We start from the raw sequence: 18,886 nt of genomic DNA on the forward strand, positions 1-18,886 counted from the left end.
TCTGGTTTTCATTTTCCTCTTCATTTCTGGACCTGGGTGGATGGGTGGTGATTGGGGCGGGGGGTTGTTTTCATTAATTTCTATATATTTAATTTATATATTTTTTAATTTTTATGTTTATTTTTGAGAGAGAGAGAGACAGCATGAGTGGGAGAAGGGCAGAGAGAGAGGGAGACAGAATCTGAAGCAGACTCCAGGCTCTGAGTTGTCAGCATAGAGCTCGATACGAGGCTGGAACCCATGAACCCTGGGTTAATGACCTGAGCCGAAATTGGACGCTTAACTAACTGAGCCACCAGGGGCCCCAATTTTAAATTTTTAAAATTTACTTGTTTTTGAGAGAGAGAGAGAGAGAGAGAGAACGAGAACATGAGTGGGGGAGGGGCAAAGAGCAAGGGAGACACCGAATCTGAAGCAGGCTCCAGACTCCAAGCTGTCAGCTTGAACTCCAGAACTGTGAGGTCATGACCTGAGCCAAAGTTGGATGCTTATCTGACTGAGATACCCAGGTGCCCCTCTTTTATTTCTATATACTTTAAATATCTTTTTGTTGTTATTCAGTTTATCTGGTCTTTCTGGATGCTTTAATGGTAAGTTTTCCATTTCACTTCTTTTGCTCAAAGTACCCTTTGATTTCTGTGTTTCAGAAATGACAATTAAGCTTCAGAAAACACCCCTTTCCTATGGAAATACTGGGCTGTATAAAGAATTAAACTTTTCTTCCATTTTTCACAAATAACCACAAGAGTCAGCTTTTCAAAAGTTGGTGTTGCTGATTTATTAATTTGTGTTTCCTAAGGAATCCTATTCCTTATTTCCTAGACTCTTTGCAGCAGCCGTGGAATTTTTAGCATGTAAATCAGTATTGAGGACCCTCTTATTCCCAGTGTGAACTGCTAAGCTTTTCTCACCCTGATGATATGAAGAGCGTTAGTGTAAGTGCTTGGAATAGTTTTAATGTTAGCTATACATCTGCAGACTAAAGTGAGTGGAAGAGGAATTTGCGAAGGAAGGAATCGATTGATTTTATATTTAGCAACTGAAGGTTTAGTATGGTGAGTAATGCCAGTTTAAGATTGCATTAAAATGGTTACAATCCCAGTTAATATTATAAATAGGATTTTGTAGTATTTGTGCTTTTTCACCATCTCCCTGCAGTTACAAACATTAGTAATTCCATTTATCTGCTTACATTTTGATATCTATTTATTGAAATAATGAATATGCCTCATTAGGGAGCACAATTCAATAGATTAACAATGTCAACTTTTGAAAAGCTGACTTCTGTGGTTGTTAGTGAAAAATGGAGGAGAAATTTTTATTGAGACTTATGTGAATTTTTTTATCAGTTAAAAAATATATTTGTTGAGTGTTAAATTTTTCTACATTTGTGATAACTTCATATTTAAGGGAAATTTTGGGGATGTAGAAAGATTCTTGCCTTTATAGGAATAAGTTCGTGAAGGAGGGACATTAATCAAATAATCACATAAATACACACACAGATTGTGAAAATTGCAAGGACTAAAGGCTTACTCAGTTTTTCAATACAAAGTAAATGTATCTTATAAATGTAGATAAAATATTCATGTTTCTTTTTTAAAATTTTAATTTATTTTTTTAAAAATTTATATCCAAGGTAGTTAGCATATAGTGCAGCAATGATTTCAGGAGTAGATTCCTTAATGCCCCTTCCCCATTTAGCCCATCCCCCCTCCCACACCCCCCCTCCAGTAACCCTCTATTTGTTCTCTGTATTTATGAGTCTCTTCTGTTTTGTCCCCCTCCCAGTTTTTATGTTATTTTTGTTTCCCTTCCCTTATGTTCATCTGTTCTGTCTCTTAAAGTCCTCATATGAGTGAAGTCATATGATATTTGTCTTTCTCTGACAAATTTCACTTAGCATAATACCCTCTAGTTCCATCCACGTAGTTGTGAATGGCAAGATTTCATTATGATTGCTGAGTAATACTCTGTTGTATGTATGTATGTATGTATGTATGTGTATATATATGTGTGTGTGTGTGTATGTATGTATGTATATATGTATGTATATACACACACACACACCACATCTTCTTTATCCATTCATCCATCGATGGACACTTGGGCTCTACATATTTCGCTATTGTTGATAGTGCCATTCATGTTTCTGAAGTTTAGCTGATGTGATCAGAAGTTAATAAAATTTATTTTATAATTTAAAATTTGAATTAAAAAATTTTTTGTTAAAGAAAAATTTCAAAAATACACATAACACAGAGAATAGTATTTCAAATACCTAGGCATCTTTGCTTTACCAGTATCCACATGCTATGATTTTTTTAAAAATAAAAATTATATGTATTTAAGGTATACAATGTGGTGATTTGGTTTGGTATATACACAGTGAAGCCTATGGTTTCTTTCATCATATCCCTTGAATTAATTATGTACCTTTAAATTTTATAAGAAATATTTAATGTTGGGGTGCCTGGGCGGCTCAGTTGGTTGATGTCTGACTTCAGCTCAGGTCATGATCTCATGGCTTGTGGGTTTGAACCCCGCATCGGGTTCTGTGCTGACAGCTTAGAACCTGGAGCCTGCTTCCAGTTCTGTCTCCCTCTCTCTCTGCCCTGTCCCTGCTCGCACTCTGTCTCTCTCTCTCTCTCTCAAAAATAACTAAATATTAAAAAAAAACAAAACTATTTGTTGTCTTGTTTTTGTATGTATATTTTCTCTTACAAATTTATCATTGGGGTGAGAAGAATCTGTTCAGTTCAGAGTTTTAGACTTTCCTTAAGATAAATTATTTTTGGTTTTTACTTTTCAGGTTACAGGAATTGACTGTTTGTTCAGAAGACAATGTTGATGTTCATGATATAGAATTGTTACAGTATATCAATGTGGATTGTGCAAAATTAAAACGACTCCTAAAGGGTAAGTGTAGATGTATATCTGAAACTAAACACTGTCGGTGAAAAGCCAGTGTTTTGAATGTACAGGTTTTTTGTACCAACTGTGTTGATCTGGAACATCAAAGTGGATTTGATAATGCACATATCCTTGTGAAATGGACAATAGTGCTTAATGGTTCAAAAATTTTTGAGCCTTTGAAAACAAAAAAAAATGAGTATCTTAATTCTTGGCAATGGAAAGTTTTGTTCAACCATAATTTTTGCTTTAACAAAGAGAGCATAAAGGTGCTGTTACTTAATTTTTCTAGAATTTCATTACTTAAGGATAGCCATAGGTTACCGAAATTACCTGTTTAGCGGTTATAGTGCTAAAAGCAGGTAGTTTAGCAGGATATCAGTGTCATTACAGAATGGAACCAGAAGATTGTGATCTTATGACAAAAGGAAGAATTGCGTCAGGAATCTCATTTCTGACATTTGTGTTTTCAGATCTTTTAATGACTTTCTGACTTTATAGCATTATCAAGTCTCTTATCTTTCCAGTGCCTTTTGCTTCCTTGTACATTTCAGTTATAGTCCCTGAGGATTACATCTGAAGTTATATCCATGGGGATATTACAATGCTTAATATGTGATTTTGAAGCTTTGGGCAATGCTTTGTGTGATTATGTTGATGAAAATAAACAGTCACAAGGAATTGAGAGAATTTTTGTGGGAAACCTGAAAGTTAATATAAATCAAATATCAGTGAGCATTATTAATAGACTGAGTATAAATACCTAAATTCATTTCACACAAATTGTTTTTAGTTTTCTGTGATATTGAATCCTGTCTAATTTAAATGCGAAACTTTATAGTATATGATTCAACTTTTTAATTTTACTTTGTGTATTGTTTAAGGAATTATGAAAAATGTTTCTAGTGTCTGACATAAAAGAAGATTTAGTTATATTAACTTTGAAAACCTCAACAGTTCTGCAGTGTCATTATCAAAACACTTTGTAATTTTTTCTTTTTTTTTTTTTTTTTTTTTGAGAGACAGCACAAGTTGGGGAGGGGCAGAGAGAGGGAGACACAGAATCTGAAGCAGGGTCCAGCACAGAGCCTGACGTGGGACTCCAACCCATGAACTGAGATCAAGACCTGAGCCAAAGTCGGGTGCTCAAACCACTGAGCCACCTAGGCGCCCCAGTGATAGTTTTCTTAACATTTGTTTTAAACTCAATAACTGGTTCACCAGAGATTTAAAAAGGTTATATCTATATAGATCAATACTGTAAGGCTCTGTTCTATCTCTATTACCAGTTTTAGATCATTACTATTATAAAACCAAGCAACAATTAAATCACTTTCAGTAACTTTAATAAAGAAAGAAAAATGGATCATTTTAGCTATTATGTTAAGTGGATAGCAGTTGTTTTAGACTATAATAAACCACAAATCAATTCACAGTTGAAATTTTAAGATCTTAGTATCTATCAGTAAGCATTAAGAAGTTAAGGATGATAAAATTTAGAGATTTTCTTTCCATATAAAATTTCAGAAGTATATGTGGTTTTGTGGTTTTTTATAACTGTTTAGGGACATTTCAGAAATAAATCTAGGGGACAACTGGGTGGCTCAGTCGGTTAAGTATCCAACTTCGGCACAGGTCGTGATCTCGTGGTTTGTGAGTTCAAGCCCCAAGTGGGGCTCTGTGCTGATAGCCTGGAGCCTGCTTGGAGTTCATTCTCCCTCCCTCTCCCTTCTCCCTCTCCCTCTCCCTCTCCCTCTCCCTCTCCCTCTCCCTCTCCCTCTCCCTCTCCCTCTCCCTCTCCCTTCTCCCTTCTCCCTTCTCCCTTCTCCCTTCTCCCCTCCCCTTCTCCCTCTCCCCTCCCCTTCTCCCTCTCCCCTCCCCTTCTCCCTCTCCCCTCCCCTTCTCCCTCTCCCCTCCCCTTCTCCCTCTCCCCTCCCCTTCTCCCTCTCCGCTCCCCTTCTCCCTCTCCCTTCTCCCTCTCCCTTCTCCCTCTCCCTTCTCCCTTCTCCCTTCTCCCTTCTCCCTTCTCCCTTCTCCCTTCTCCCTTCTCCCTCTCCCTCTCCCTTCTCCCTTCTCCCTCTCCCTTCTCCCTCTCCCTTCTCCCTTCTCCCTCTCCCTTCTCCCTTCTCCCTCTCCCTTCTCCCTCTCCCTTCTCCCTCCTCCCTCCTCCCTCCTCCCTCATCCCTCCTCCCTCCTCCCTCCTCCCTTCTCCCTCTCCTTTCTCCCTCTCCCTCCCCCACTTGTGTGTGTGCATGTGCATTCTTTCTCTCAAAAGAAATGAATAAACTTTATTTAAAAAATTTTTTAAAAAAAGAAATCTAGATCTGGTTGTCCAGGAGTAGGTATTTGTTTAAAACCTCAGGTTTCATAGAGATGTTTAATCTGTAATCATTAATTTAAATGGTTCTCCATATTCAAATAAGAGAAACTAATTGTGTGAATAAATGACTCTTTTTATTGTGGTAAGTCATCCCCATTGGAATACAGCCCCCTCGTGAACATAAATTTAGTGTTTAACTGATAAATGTGTAAACTATAAAAAAAAAAAAACAACCGATGTTAAATAGGCCAGCAAAAGATGGCTCTAGGTGACAATGGTGAAAGGACTGGAAACTTCCTGTAATATGAATAGTAAAATTAGTAATGTGGTTTTTTTTTTGTTCTGTTTTTTTAGTGTTTATTTTTGAGAGAGAGAGAGAGAGAGAGCGAGCAGGGGAGGGGCAGAGAGAGATGGAGACACAGAATCCAAAACAGGCTACAGGCTACAGGCTCTGAGCTGTCAGCACGGAGCCTGACATGGGGCTCGAACCCATGAACCTTGAGATCATGACCAGAACCGAAGTCAGACACTTACTTAACTGACTGAGCCACCCAGGCGCCCCTAGTAATGTGTTTTAAATTCACTCCAACAGCATTTGTTGAGAAATTGTGTGCAAGAAACCATGCTAAGTGCTAGGTTCACAAAGATTAATAAAACATCTGTCTGTATGGAGCTCATGACCTGGTTTATGAGGGAAATACATTATCAAAGTATTTGCAAAGTAATGTGCCAAACACAAATAGGGTGAGCATAACATGAGGGAAGAGGTATGTGTTTGGGGGGGGGAGCTGTTAAGAGGAAAAGCGCAAGATAGGGAGGTGTAAGAGTAGGCCAGATCGTATTAATAAAGGCATGGTGATGTTTATTCCATGTTCAGCACGGGCCACATATCCTATGCAGTTTAATACCTTTTGTCATCAATGCTTACGGTGACCCTATGAAGCAGATAGTATTATCATCCCCTATGTAGATGAGGAAATTGAGGCTTAAGTAACATTTCCAAGGTCAGACAGCTAGTGAGTGGCAGGGTTAGATTCATTTCACATCTGCTCATTTCTAGAGCCACGTGTTACACCATTGTGCTTATGGTTTATGTGACTTTATTTTAATGGCCATGGGAAATGATGGAAAAAAAGGTTTAAGGTGGGATCAAGCTTTTATTTTAGATATACCACTTTGCTTAAAATTTGCAGGATGCCTTGGTAGAAGGTTGTATGAGCTTTTGGGACTTGGTCGTATGAGTGAGGAAGAAATGTGAGTGAGAAATGAAGGTAATGCAGGTCTGGATGGAATGGGATAGGGTGGGGATCAATTTGATAATGGTATTTGGGAAGTAGAGTACACAAAATACATAAAATACATCACCTGGCATTTGGTGATTAATTTAGATACATGGGGTTAAAGAGAAGTATCACCAAGTATTACAGAACAAGCTGATTAAAGCAAGAAAGGAGAGGAGAGGTTGATGGCAGCATGGAAGGTAGCCAGGAAAATGACAAATTTAGATTGACGTTTATTGAGTTTGAGGTGTGGGTAGGCTGTCCAGTCAGAAACTTGTAGAACTAGAGTAATAAGACATATACAGGGGCACCTGGGTGGCTCAGTCGGTTAAGCGGCCGACTTCGGCTCAAGTCATGATCTCACAGTTCGTGAGTTCGAGCCCCGTGTTGGGTTCTTTGCTGACTGTTCATAGCCTGGAGCCTGCTTCGGATTCTGTGTCGCCTTCTCTCTCTGCCCCTCCCCCATTTGTACTTTGACTCTCTCTGTCTCTCTCTCTCTCTCTCTCAAAATAAGTAAACATAAAAAAAATTTAAAAAAAAGATACATACATTGGAATTGAGAATAGACTACTGTGTACAACACATTCAAGCTGTCGTAAATAAAGGTAAGGTTAACGAACTTGGAAGGCAAAAAGGCTCAAGAGTACTGTGAAGTCTACTGCCATCATCTGGAAATCAGAGGAGAGCAAGAGCAAAGAAAGTTGGAGGGATGCATTTTAAAACTGACTTAGAGAGTAAGTCACTCATTCGCAAGTCCAGAAAAATACGACCTTTAAATTATATACACAGTTTTATTACTTGAAGACTCATCTCTATCTTAGAAATATACTTATGTAAATATGGTAAGTACCTGTGTCCCTTCATTAAAAGTCCATAAGGGGCAACAAAAACAAAAATAAACAAGAGAGACTACACCAGATTAAAAGCTTCTGTACAGCAAAGGAAACAGCAACAAAATGAAAAGGCAACCTACTGAATGGGAGAAAAATATTTGCAAATTGTATACTGGGAAAAGTTAATATACAAAATATGTAAAGAACTCATTCAACTCAATAACAAAAAAATGTAATTAAAAAGTGGGCCAAGGACCTGAATAGATGTTTTTGTAAAGAAGACGTATAGGTGGCTAACAGGTACATGAAAGGATGTTCAGCATCACTAGTATCAGGAAAATGCAAATCAAAACCACGCTGAGATATCTCCTCACGTCTCTTAGAATGGCTTTTATCAGAACAACAAGAAATAGTAAGTGTTGGTGAGGATGTGAAGAGGAAATCCTTGTACACTGTGGGTGGGAAGGGAAGTCAGTGCAGCTGCCATGCAAAACAGTATGGAGGTGCCTCAGAAAGTTCAAGGTAGAACTACAATATGATCCAGCAATTCTGCTTCTGGTTATTTATCCAAAGAAAGTGAAAACATTGACTTGAAGACATATATGCACCCCATGTTCATTGCACTATTATCTTATACTAGGGAAGATAGATACAGAAACAACTTAAGTATCCATTGACTGATGAATTGATGAAGATATATATATATATATGTATATATTTAAAATGTACATGTTTATATATTTATATAAAATATTGTATATATAAATATGTAAAATATATACTTTTATATTTATATATAAAATATAAAAATGTTTACATATGTTACACATATAATATATAAGGTGGAATATATATATTATATATATTGAAATTGAATGTTATTCAGCCATAAAAAAGAAGGAAATCTTACCATTTGTGACAACACGAATGGACCCTAAGGGAATTATGCTAAGAGAAAGACAAATACCGTACAGTCTCATTATATGTGGAATCTTTAAAAAAAAGACAAAACCAAAAACAGCCAAATTCATAGGTACAGAGAACAGATTAAGATTGGTGGCTGCCAGAAGTGGGGGAAAGGGCGGGGGTGACGGGCAAAATGATTTAAGGTGGTCAAAAAGTACAAATTTCCAGTTATAAAATAAAAAGTCATGGGGATGTAATGTACAGCACGGTGACTGTAGTTAATTGCGTATTTGAAGGTTGCTAAGAGAGTAGATCTTAAAAGTTCTCATCACAAGAAAAAAGTTGTGTAACTATGTATGGTGAGGGATGTTAACTAGACTTGTGACCGTTTTACAGTATATACAAATACTGAATCATTATGTTGTATACCTAAAACTAGTATAATGTTGTTTGTCAATTATACGTCAATTAAAACAAAGTCCATAGGCGGAGTTCTCTGCCAAGGGACTGTTACCAGTAAAATAGTTTATAGAAGCCTCATCTTTTCCCTGTATAAATCTTTGTAGATGTGGACAATATATTGATGGAAGAGAAAGTATCTAAGATAGTCATATGGAGAAATGTTTATTCTTTTCTTAAAAATGCAGTCTAGGGGCGCCTGGGTGGCGCAGTCGGTTAAGCGTCCGACTTCAGCCAGGTCACGATCTCGCGGTCTGTGAGTTCGAGCCCCGCGTCGGGCTCTGGGCTGATGGCTCAGAGCCTGGAGCCTGTTTCCGATTCTGTGTCTCCCTCTCTCTCTGCCCCTCCCCCGTTCATGCTCTGTCTCTCTCTGTCCCAAAAATAAATAAACGTTGAAAAAAAAAAAATAAAAAAAAAAATGCAGTCTACTATTTTGAACAATCGAGCAAAATAAAAACAAATATGTTAAATGATGAAAAGGATGTGCAAGTGACAGGTTGGCAGTATTTATCAAGAGTCTTAAAAAATATTCATCTCCTCAACCAGGCAGTTCTACTTCTAGATCTTATCCTAAAAAAAAAAAAATTAATATGGAAAAGATTTGGACATAAAGTGTTTATTGGGGCGCCTGGGTGGCTCAGTCGGTTCGGTGCCTGACTTGGTTTCAGCTCAGGTCCATCCTGGGGTCGTGGACTTGGGCCCCTGTGACGGGCTCCTTGCTGGGTGTGGAGCCTGCTTAGGATTCTCTTTCTCCCTCTGCCCCTCTACCCTGCTCGTGCTCTCTCTCTCTCTCTCAAATTAAAAAAAAAAAGTGTTATTAGTGTTATTTATAATAGTGAGATATTGGAAATATCTTTTTTTTTATTTTTGATTTTTTTTCTTTTTTGAAAGAGAGCGTGTGTGCAAGTGGGGAAGGAGCAGAGGGGGAGAGAGAGAATCCCAAGTAGTCTCCACGCTCAGCATGAGGCCTAACGCGGGCTCAATCCCATGACCCTGGGGTCATGACCAAGCCTCGAGTCAGACACTTAACCGACTGAGCTACCCAGGTGCCCCAGTATTGGAAATACCTTAAACATATAATTGGAAAACGTTTAAATAACTTTAACCATCGACTTAAATATCCTGAAAGACAGACTATGGCTTTGAAACCCAATTCAATAATTTATTAGATCTGTAACCTCAGAAACACAATTTGCTCATCTGTAATATCTGAAAACGTTAAGATTTTGGAAGAATTAAGTGTATTAGATTGAAAATATCTGGCACGTTGTAACTGTTAAGTAATAGTTACTATCATACTTAGATTGTCAAATATATGTATGAGGAATTATTAACGATACGGGAAGAATTTGGGATACTATGTGAAATGAAGAAAACAGGTTTGATTTAGCTTTTAGTGTTACATATGCACTCAAAAACGGATGGAAGAAAGTTTACCAGACTGTTAACTGTGATTCTGAATGGTAGAAGCATGGATGATATTCTAAATTCCCCTTAGATTGTTGTGTAGTTTTTGAATTTTCTACAATGACTTGTGTTTTATACTTAATCAGTTATTGAAAACAAAAGAAAAAAGCAATCTTTGAAATTCAGGGCATATTTGCTTTTCATTGAATTTTGTCTTCAGTGGACATAGCCAGTGACGTTTTTGGTTTATATTAATTGTCTTTATCTTCACATTGCTTACAAATAATACTGGAACATGGGGCACCTGGGTGTCTCAGTTGGTTAAGCGCCCGACTTCGGCTCAGGTCATGATCTCACAGTTTGTGGGCTTGAGCCCCACATCAGGCTCACTGCTGTCAGCACAGAGCTGGTTTCTGATCCTCTGTCCTCCCTCACCTCCCTCCATACCTCCCCCTCATGTGCATGTGCGCGCTCTCTCTCTCTCTCTCTCAGAAATAAATGAATACTAAAAACAAATAATACTGGAACAAAAGTTTGTATGTAAAAGGAGTGTTGGATGTTTTGTTTTTGTTTTTCTTTACTAGTAGCTCTGAATTGTATTTGTGTTAACTAATTAATTTTAGAGTTAATTAAAAAAAATTTTTTTTTCCAGAAACAGCATTTAAATTTAAAGCCCTAAAGAAGGTTGCACAGTTAGCAGTTATAAATAGCCTGGAAAAAGTAAGTTATGACCTCCTTGACATTAAAGTTTTGTTAAATTTTGGTTATAAATGTTGCTGTCTTTACTATTTTGAGTCAAAAGTCATGACTTCAGTGGTAGTTTCACGTTAATATTTAGGAGGAATGCATTGCAGTATTCTTATGAAGGAAATTAGAGTTTGTAATATAATTGAGGTTGTAGGACATTTTATTTACTGTACCATGAAAATATCCCCGCTTTCATATAAAAACGTATGTTTTGTTATTTGTAGGCATTTTGGAACTGGGTAGAAAATTATCCAGATGAATTTACAAAGCTGTACCAGATTCCACAGACTGATATGGCTGGTAAGGATAAGAGTGACTTACTCATGTTTTAAACTCTTACTTATGAGGTAAAAACCTACCACTTTCAAGGTCATTTTTGTTAAGGTGCTTTTACATCTTGTCCCCTGATATCAAATAGGAAATAGTATTTTTCTCTTATATTTCAAAATGACCTTCAATCCTTTTCCTTTCCTTTGAGCAAATAGTAAAAGAAGTTTGGAATGAAGCCCTAATCTCTAATTAGAGTTGTGGATAGAATATTTGATGGCTCGTCTTTATAGAGAAAGGCCTTTTTTGTGCACTGAGGCTTTATTTTGTATTTAGGGAGATGTGTATAAAGTGGTAACATCCTTCCCTAGAATTCTTGAGACACAGCTGTGAGGCAGAGAATACAGACTCCTGGAGAGCTTTGATGATTCCTTTTGGGAAGCTGTCCAGTCTTTGTTTCTTGCGTACATCGCACTGTGCGTAAGGCCCTGCGCGTTGAGACTAATCACAAGTTTGGCCATTTGACCTTTCCTAGGGTGGATCAAGATAGCTCTTTTAATACAGACAATGTAATATTTCTTGTCTGCTTCCCTGAATGAATTTGTTTACGTGAACTTCCAAGTTTATCTTTTAAAAATGTGGCATTTGGGTTTTTGGTTAGTGCTGGTTTTTAGTTTAATGCCAGAGATTTTCTTCTCATCTAGTAATATCATTGAATTGTATTTCCCCATAGAGTGTGCAGAAAAACTGTTTGACTTGGTGGATGGTTTTGCTGAAAGCACCAAGCGTAAAGCAGCGGTTTGGCCACTGCAAATCATTCTCCTTATCTTGTGTCCAGAAATCATTCAGGATATCTCCAAGGATGTGGTTGATGAAAACAACATGAATAAGGTGAGCAGGGCAAAATCATTTCTATTATGTCCAGATGTCAACTAGCTTATTTTAACTAAGGTGTATGTATCACTTTGGGCTTTGCATTCTGTAAGCACCGCATTTCAGGGGACCGTTTCTAATTATGATCATTTTAGGTCTCTTTGTTCGCTGGCCTTGACAGAGACATACCTAAATTTATTTGGAGGGAAAATAAATGATACCACTCAATTAAAAATTTAAAACAGTTCTTTAGTAGGGTGCCTGGGTGGCTAAGTTGGTTAAACTTCTGACTGTGGCTCAGGTCATGATCTCACAGTCTGTGAGTTTGAGCCTAGCATCAGGCTCTGTGCTGACAGCTCCCTGTCTCTCTGCCTCTCACCTGCTCCCTTTCTCTCTCTCTCTCTCTGACCCTTAAACCCGCTCACACTTTGTCTCTCTCTCTCTCTCTTTCTCAAAAGTAAATAAGCATGAAAAAAATAAAAAAATAAAATAAAACAGTTCTTTAGTTCCATTTTTTTTACCAGAGAAGACTGATACTTCTGTCAGTGTTAAACATAGTTTTTCTAATAATCATTGCACGGGTTGCCCTGTTAGAGTTCATCGGTTTTGTGTTGTGTTATTTGCATGTACTTAGGTGTGCACCTACTTGGTGCTAATGAAATTGTCTAATAATTCATTTTAGATATTTTCAAACAGTTTTCATAGCATTTTACGAGGAAGGTCGGATGCCACATATGCCATCTATAGTGAAATTGGTACTATAAGAACTGCTAATTTTAAGGGGCTCTTATAATTTTTAAAAAATAGAGCAAGGTGTTAATCTTATTTTATTTGTTTTGGTAATACATGTTTTGTTTTTTGCCACTTTGGGAGAAATACTCTTAGCTGAGTAAACATAAACTGGGCTCCCACATGACTTGCCTGTGGATGTAGATGTTCAGAATCAGCTGAATGATTCAATACTTTGTAGAAATACCAGGTAGGGAACTTATGCATTAGGTGGCTAAATAAGCGAACTTCAGTAATCCTTTAGTCTTTGATGCTATGGTACTCCACTTAGGTCTGTGTCCTCAGTTTTCCATTGGGAGGACACCATTTTTCATGCTAGGTTGTTTTGGAGCATGTCCGAAGAGTAGTTTTGGGGGATTTCCGTTTATTGGGAAAATACGGGTAAAAAGCTACTATAAATTCAGTACTACTTTTAAGTGAATTTATATTTGAATAATCACAGCTACATCTTTGCAGATGTTTGCTTTATTTGTGTATCTTACATGACTTTCTCATTTTCTATTGAATTGTTTGTTCTTTATTGATTTGTAAGGTGTTTTTTTATTTTGAGAGAGAGAGAGAGAGGGCTCAGATGAGCGAGGGTCAGTGAGAGAGAGAGAGAGAGAGAGAGAGAGAGAGAGAGAGAGAAAGCGGGGCTCACCAGAAGGCAGGGCTTGTGTTCACCTGAAACAGGGCTCGATCTCACCTGATGTGGGACTCGAACTCACAAACCATGAGATCATGACCTGAGCCAAAGTCAGATACTTAATGACTGAGCCACCCAGGCACCCTGTAAGTTGTGTGTTGTCTGTACACTTTTACTTAATTTCTCTTTTTAAACTTCGTTTATGGTTTTTGTTTGTTTCATTTGGTTTTTGCTGTTTAGGTATTTAAAATTTGTCTGTAGTCATCTCTGTCTTTTTGTCTCTTAGCTTTTTTGGTCAGACTGCTCCTACCCAAGATTTTACTTATTCATTTTATTGAGATAAAATTCACATACCATAAATATACTCTTTTAAAGCCTACAATTCAGTAGTTTTTAGCATATACAAAAAGTTGTGCAACCATCACCACTAATACCAGAACATTTCTATCATCCCAGAAAGAAGCCTTATACCTGTTAGCAATCACTTCTTATTCCTCTCTCACCCTAGCTTCTGGCGACCACAAGTCTGCTGTCACTATGGGATTTGCCTATTCTGGACATTTCATACAAATGGAATCATGTAATATGTGGCTTTTGTATCTGGAACATCTGAGATTTTTGAAATTGGCTTTTATATATTTCTTAGTACGTTTCTAGGTTAAAAAGTTTAGATTTTTAAAATCTTTCTGGATTAAAAAAAATGTATTATTTATTTTTTTAATGTATTCTCACTCTTTCCTGGGCATATTAGTTATGAGCTAACCAGTGTTAATGGTTGGTTGATACGTATCCTTCCATTCATATCTACTTGCTCATAAAAACATTCAAATGAAAATACACGTACATGCATAGACTGGTGATTATATTTTAAAATGAAATCACGCACACACACACACACACACACACACACACACACACACACACATATATATATATTTTTTCCTTTAAGTACTCTCTACAGCCAGTGTGGGGCTTGAAGTCATGACCCTGAGACCAAGAGTCACATGCTCCATTGCCTGAGCCAGGCAGGAGCCCCAAAATGAAATCATTTTATACACATTCTGCAGCTTGCTTTATTTACCTTAAAGTGTATCTTGGCTCTTCCTCAAAATAGTTGATAGAGATCTAACACATTCCTTTAAGTGTTGGATAATATTCTGTTACACTGATGAGCCTCATTTACTCAACCATTTGACGGTGAATGGATGGATTCTTAGATTTTTTTCAGGTTTTTGACTTTACATTTAATCCTTAAGTAAGTATCTTTGTTCATATATTTTTGTTAACTGATGCTTTTAGTTCTATAGACTAGAATTCCAAAACTGGGATTTTGTGTCAAGGACATTTGAATTAAAAATTTTTTTTTTAATGTTTTATTTATTTTTGAGACAGAGACAGAGCATGAACGGGGGAGGGTCAGAGAGAGAGGGAGACACAGAATCTGAAGCAGGCTCCAGGCTCTGAGCTGTCAGCACAGAGCCCGACGCGGGGCTCGAACCCACGGACCGTGAGATCATGACCTGAGCCGAAGTCGGATGCTTAACCGACTGAGCCACCCTGGTGCCCCTTGAATTTAAAATTTTTAATAGTTATTTTTAGAATTACATTTCCCAATATTTATACCATGTCACATTTTCACCAATATGAATTAGAATGCCTGTTTTTCTGCATCCTCCCCAGGACTACATGTTTTTCAGTCTTTAATGAGGTAAAAAAAGAGCATCTCATTTTATTCATTGCATTAGTGAGGTTCAGGATCATTTCTGTTTCTAGGTCATTTGCATGTTTTCTTTTGCATGTCTGTTGATTCCCCCTCCCCCCCCTTTTTTTTTTTTACTAGTCTCTTATTCATTTATGAGACTGTCTATTAGTCTCTTACTGAATGATACCACATTTGATTTAGAAGAATGTTTTATTGTTCTAAATTGTTAGTTTTTTTGGAGATTTTAAAAAATTTAATTTTTTAGAAATTAGAAAATGGTGGTACGTATTTGCTTTAAAAGTGTCCTGTGGTCATCAGAGTAGAATGTGTATCATTTTTTAGGGTACAGAATTTAATGTAAATGTTTAAAACTGCACTTACAACTGATCTGTAGTTCTCGAGAACTGCTGTAGGGGCTTGAAAGTCCCCTGTGAATATGCTGGGGGAAATGCTTAGTTTAGCTGTCTGAGCTCCCCTAGCCCTCAAGTAGCAGTATGCTCTGTTAGCGTGGCAAAACTCCTCCTAATCGTTGGTAATCATGCCTAGGTCTTTATTATAAAGCAAGCAAAGAGTAAACAACAAATAGAACCCTTAGCGGACTGGATTGGGCTTTTATTTACACATTGTTGACTGCAAACTATATGCAGAGTGGTTCTGTTTTTCAGTTTATAATTTTTGTTATTACTATTTTATTGTTTTTTTACTGTATTAGGGAAGGTAGTATAATGGCTCGCCACAATAGAACTTTATTATACTTATGAAGCGCTAATGAGCTGCTGATCTGAATAGCTCTGTGGGACGGCCCTCCTTTTTGTGGTTTCTTAGGACTTTGCACAGCAAAGACTGCCATCTTTAAAACATAGCTTCTATGGAAGTTGCTTCTATTCTGCTAGCCAGAAGGGAAAACATGGGAAATCATCCTGAGGATTTTGATGGGCCAGGCCTGGAAACATCACACTTTCATTCACATTCCATTGGGTAGAACTCAGTCACATGGCCATATTTAACTGCAAGAGAGCCTGAGAAATACATTTATATCCCCAGGAACCAAGGAATGAAGGAATTAGGGAAGACAGAGGGAGTCAAGGGTGGCTTAGACTGCTGTCTCCCTAGAATTCCCAGTTATTTCTTTATGGGTGAAAAGCTGCATTTAAAGAGTACCTGTCCACTAGGAGAATAATGTGGCTATATGTGCTGCGAGAAGGAGTGTAGAACCTTAGTTGAGCTTGAAATAAGAATAGAACTTAGAAAATAGAAAGAGGTACAGAGTTGTTCAGGCCAGGGTGATCAAGAAAATGGATTGTGTACAAATGTTAAAGATATGTTCAGAAAAGTTGCTTAGCCTTGAAGATGGAAAATTCATGCAGGCAGTGATAAGAAATGAGGATGAAAGGCAGATGTGAATAATCTGGAAGATACTGTGAGCCAGTTTGGGTTTAAACTTTATTCTTTAGGCAATGAGGAAAAGTCCAAAGTTTAGGGTTAAAGGTGAGATATGCAAAGTAGTGTTTTTGGCTGATGAAAAGAAAGTCCAAAGTGGGAGCTAGGTCAAAATAAATAGGAGTTTAGCTTTTAAAAATTTTATTTATATTCTGGTAAAATAACCCAAAATTTATCCTTTTAACTGTCTTTAAGTGTGCAATTCAGTGGCATCAAGTACACTCATAGTGTTTTGCAACCATCACCATTATCTATTCATGAACTTTTTATGGTCCTCTTAGATTCTGTATGTTAAACAATAACTCCTCATCCCCTCCTCCTCATTAGTCCCTGGTAACCTCTATTCTACTTTTGGTCTCTTGGAATTGCCTATTCTAGGTACCTCATATAAGTGGAATCATACAATATTTGTCCTTTTACGTCTGACCTATGTCATTTAACATAATGTTTTGTAGCATTATCAGAATTTCATTAGTTATTATGGCTGAGTATTCGTGTGTGTGTGTGTGTATGTATGTATACCACATTTTGCTTATATCCTAGAAATTTCTTGTGTGCAGTGGTATTTCATTGTGATTTTGATTTGCATTTTCTTAAGTTTTTAAAAAAGGTTTATGTAACTAATCTCTACACTCAATGTGGGGCTTGAACTCCTGACCCCAAGATTAATAGTTGGATGCTCTTCTGACTGAAGCAGCCAGGCCCCCTGATTTTCATCTTTCTAATGGACCAACCATGTTGAGCATCTTTTCATAAGCTTATTGGCCATTTGTATTTCTTTGGAGAAGGTGTCTATTAAAGTTCTTTGCCCATTTTTAAATTGAACTGTTTATTTTTTGTTGTTGAGCTGTTGGAGTTGTTTACATGTTGTAATCCCATATCAGATGTATGATTTGCACATGTTTTCTCCCATTCAGGTCATGATCTATGGTTTATGAGTTTGAGCCCTACATCGGGCTCTGCACTGACAGCACAGAGCCTACTTGGGATTCGGTCTTTCCCTCTCTCTGGCCCTTCCCTGCTTGCACTCTCTCTCTCTCTTTCTCAAAATAAATAAACTTAAAAAAAAGCAAACAAACAGTAGTGTTCTCACTTTTAATTCTGAATTTTGGTAATTTAGGTCTTCAGTCTTTTTTCTTAATCAGTCTAGATAAAGGTCTCTCAAATTTCTTGAACCATTCAAAGAACCAACATTAAAAAAAAAAAAAAAAGATTATTTCTTTAGAGAGGGGGAGAGAGAGAGAGTGAGCAGGGGAGGGGCAGATAGGAGAGAGAGAATTCCATGCGGGGCTTGAACTCACAAACCATGAGATCATGACCTGAGCTGAAATCAGGAGTCTGATGTTTAACTGACTGAGCCACCCAGATGCCCTGAGAGCTTTCTTCTTTTTAATGTGAGCATTTCCAACTATAAATTTTCCTCTTAGCACTGCTTCCACTGCATCCCATTTTTGGTGTGTTGTGTTTTCACTTTGATCTGTTTCAAGATGTTTTCTAATTTGTGTTTTTTTTCTTTGACCATTGGTGTTTAATTTTCATATATCTGTGAACTTTCCAGTTTTCTTTCTGCTGTTGATTTCTAGTTTCATTGTGATCAGAAAAAAATATTTCATATGATTTCAATCTCTTTAAATTTGTTAAAACCTTTCTTGTAGTCTAACATATGGTCTATCGAGGATATTGTTCATGTGAACTGGAGAATAATATATATTCTGCTGTTTGATCAGCTTAGCTTTTGACATGTTATATTTGAGAATTCATGTAAGTGGAGATGTGAGGTTTTCATTTAGGAGAAAAGCGGAGAAATGTGTTGATGAGCTGCAAAGAGGGCTTGAGATCACAAGAATGGACAACTTTTTGTGAGGAACAGAATGTAGAGCAATATTGGTATATCCTTAGAAGGTTGAAGGTTGAATATTGTGTGGAGTTTCAGAAAAGGATCGACAGTTTGACATGGACCATGACTAAGGTAGTATAATATCTAGAAATATTTTGAAAGAGAATATGATCAGCTGAATTCAGGGTTGAGAAGTCAACTACCATGTTTGGGAAGGACTGTTTCTTAAGTCCTTTAATAATTCAGCCAAGAGGGGCACCTGAGTGGCTCAGTCGCTTGAGCGTCCGACTTCGGCTCAGGTCATGATCTCACGGTTCGTGGGTTCGAGCCCTGTGTCAGGCTCTGTGCTGACCGCTTGCTCAGAGCCTGGAGCCTGCTTCAGAGTCTGTCTCCTTCTCTCTCTGCCCCTCCCCCACTCACGCTTTGTCTCACTCTTTCTCAAAAATAAATAAATGTAAAAGAAAAAAATTTTTTAAATAATACAACAA

At 37.4% G+C, this 18,886-nt stretch overlaps 1 protein-coding gene across 4 annotated transcripts in view; it reads left to right on the top strand.

Annotated features, from left to right (window-relative positions):
* The window catches only part of NF1 (neurofibromin 1), a 251,040-nt gene that overhangs the window by 63,314 nt on the left and 168,840 nt on the right, over positions 1-18,886 (top strand). For all 4 annotated transcript variants that reach the window (XM_030295711.1, XM_030295713.1, XM_030295712.1 and 1 more), the window contains exons 5-8: positions 2,813-2,919; positions 10,771-10,838; positions 11,090-11,165; positions 11,866-12,023. In XM_030295711.1, the coding sequence (XP_030151571.1) occupies positions 2,813-2,919; positions 10,771-10,838; positions 11,090-11,165; positions 11,866-12,023 (409 nt within the window). The remainder of the gene's footprint in view (positions 1-2,812; positions 2,920-10,770; positions 10,839-11,089; positions 11,166-11,865; positions 12,024-18,886) is intronic.

The sequence above is a fragment of the Lynx canadensis genome, chromosome E1, assembly GCF_007474595.2.
Source record: "Lynx canadensis isolate LIC74 chromosome E1, mLynCan4.pri.v2, whole genome shotgun sequence".
Classification (NCBI taxonomy): Eukaryota; Metazoa; Chordata; class Mammalia; order Carnivora; family Felidae; genus Lynx; species Lynx canadensis.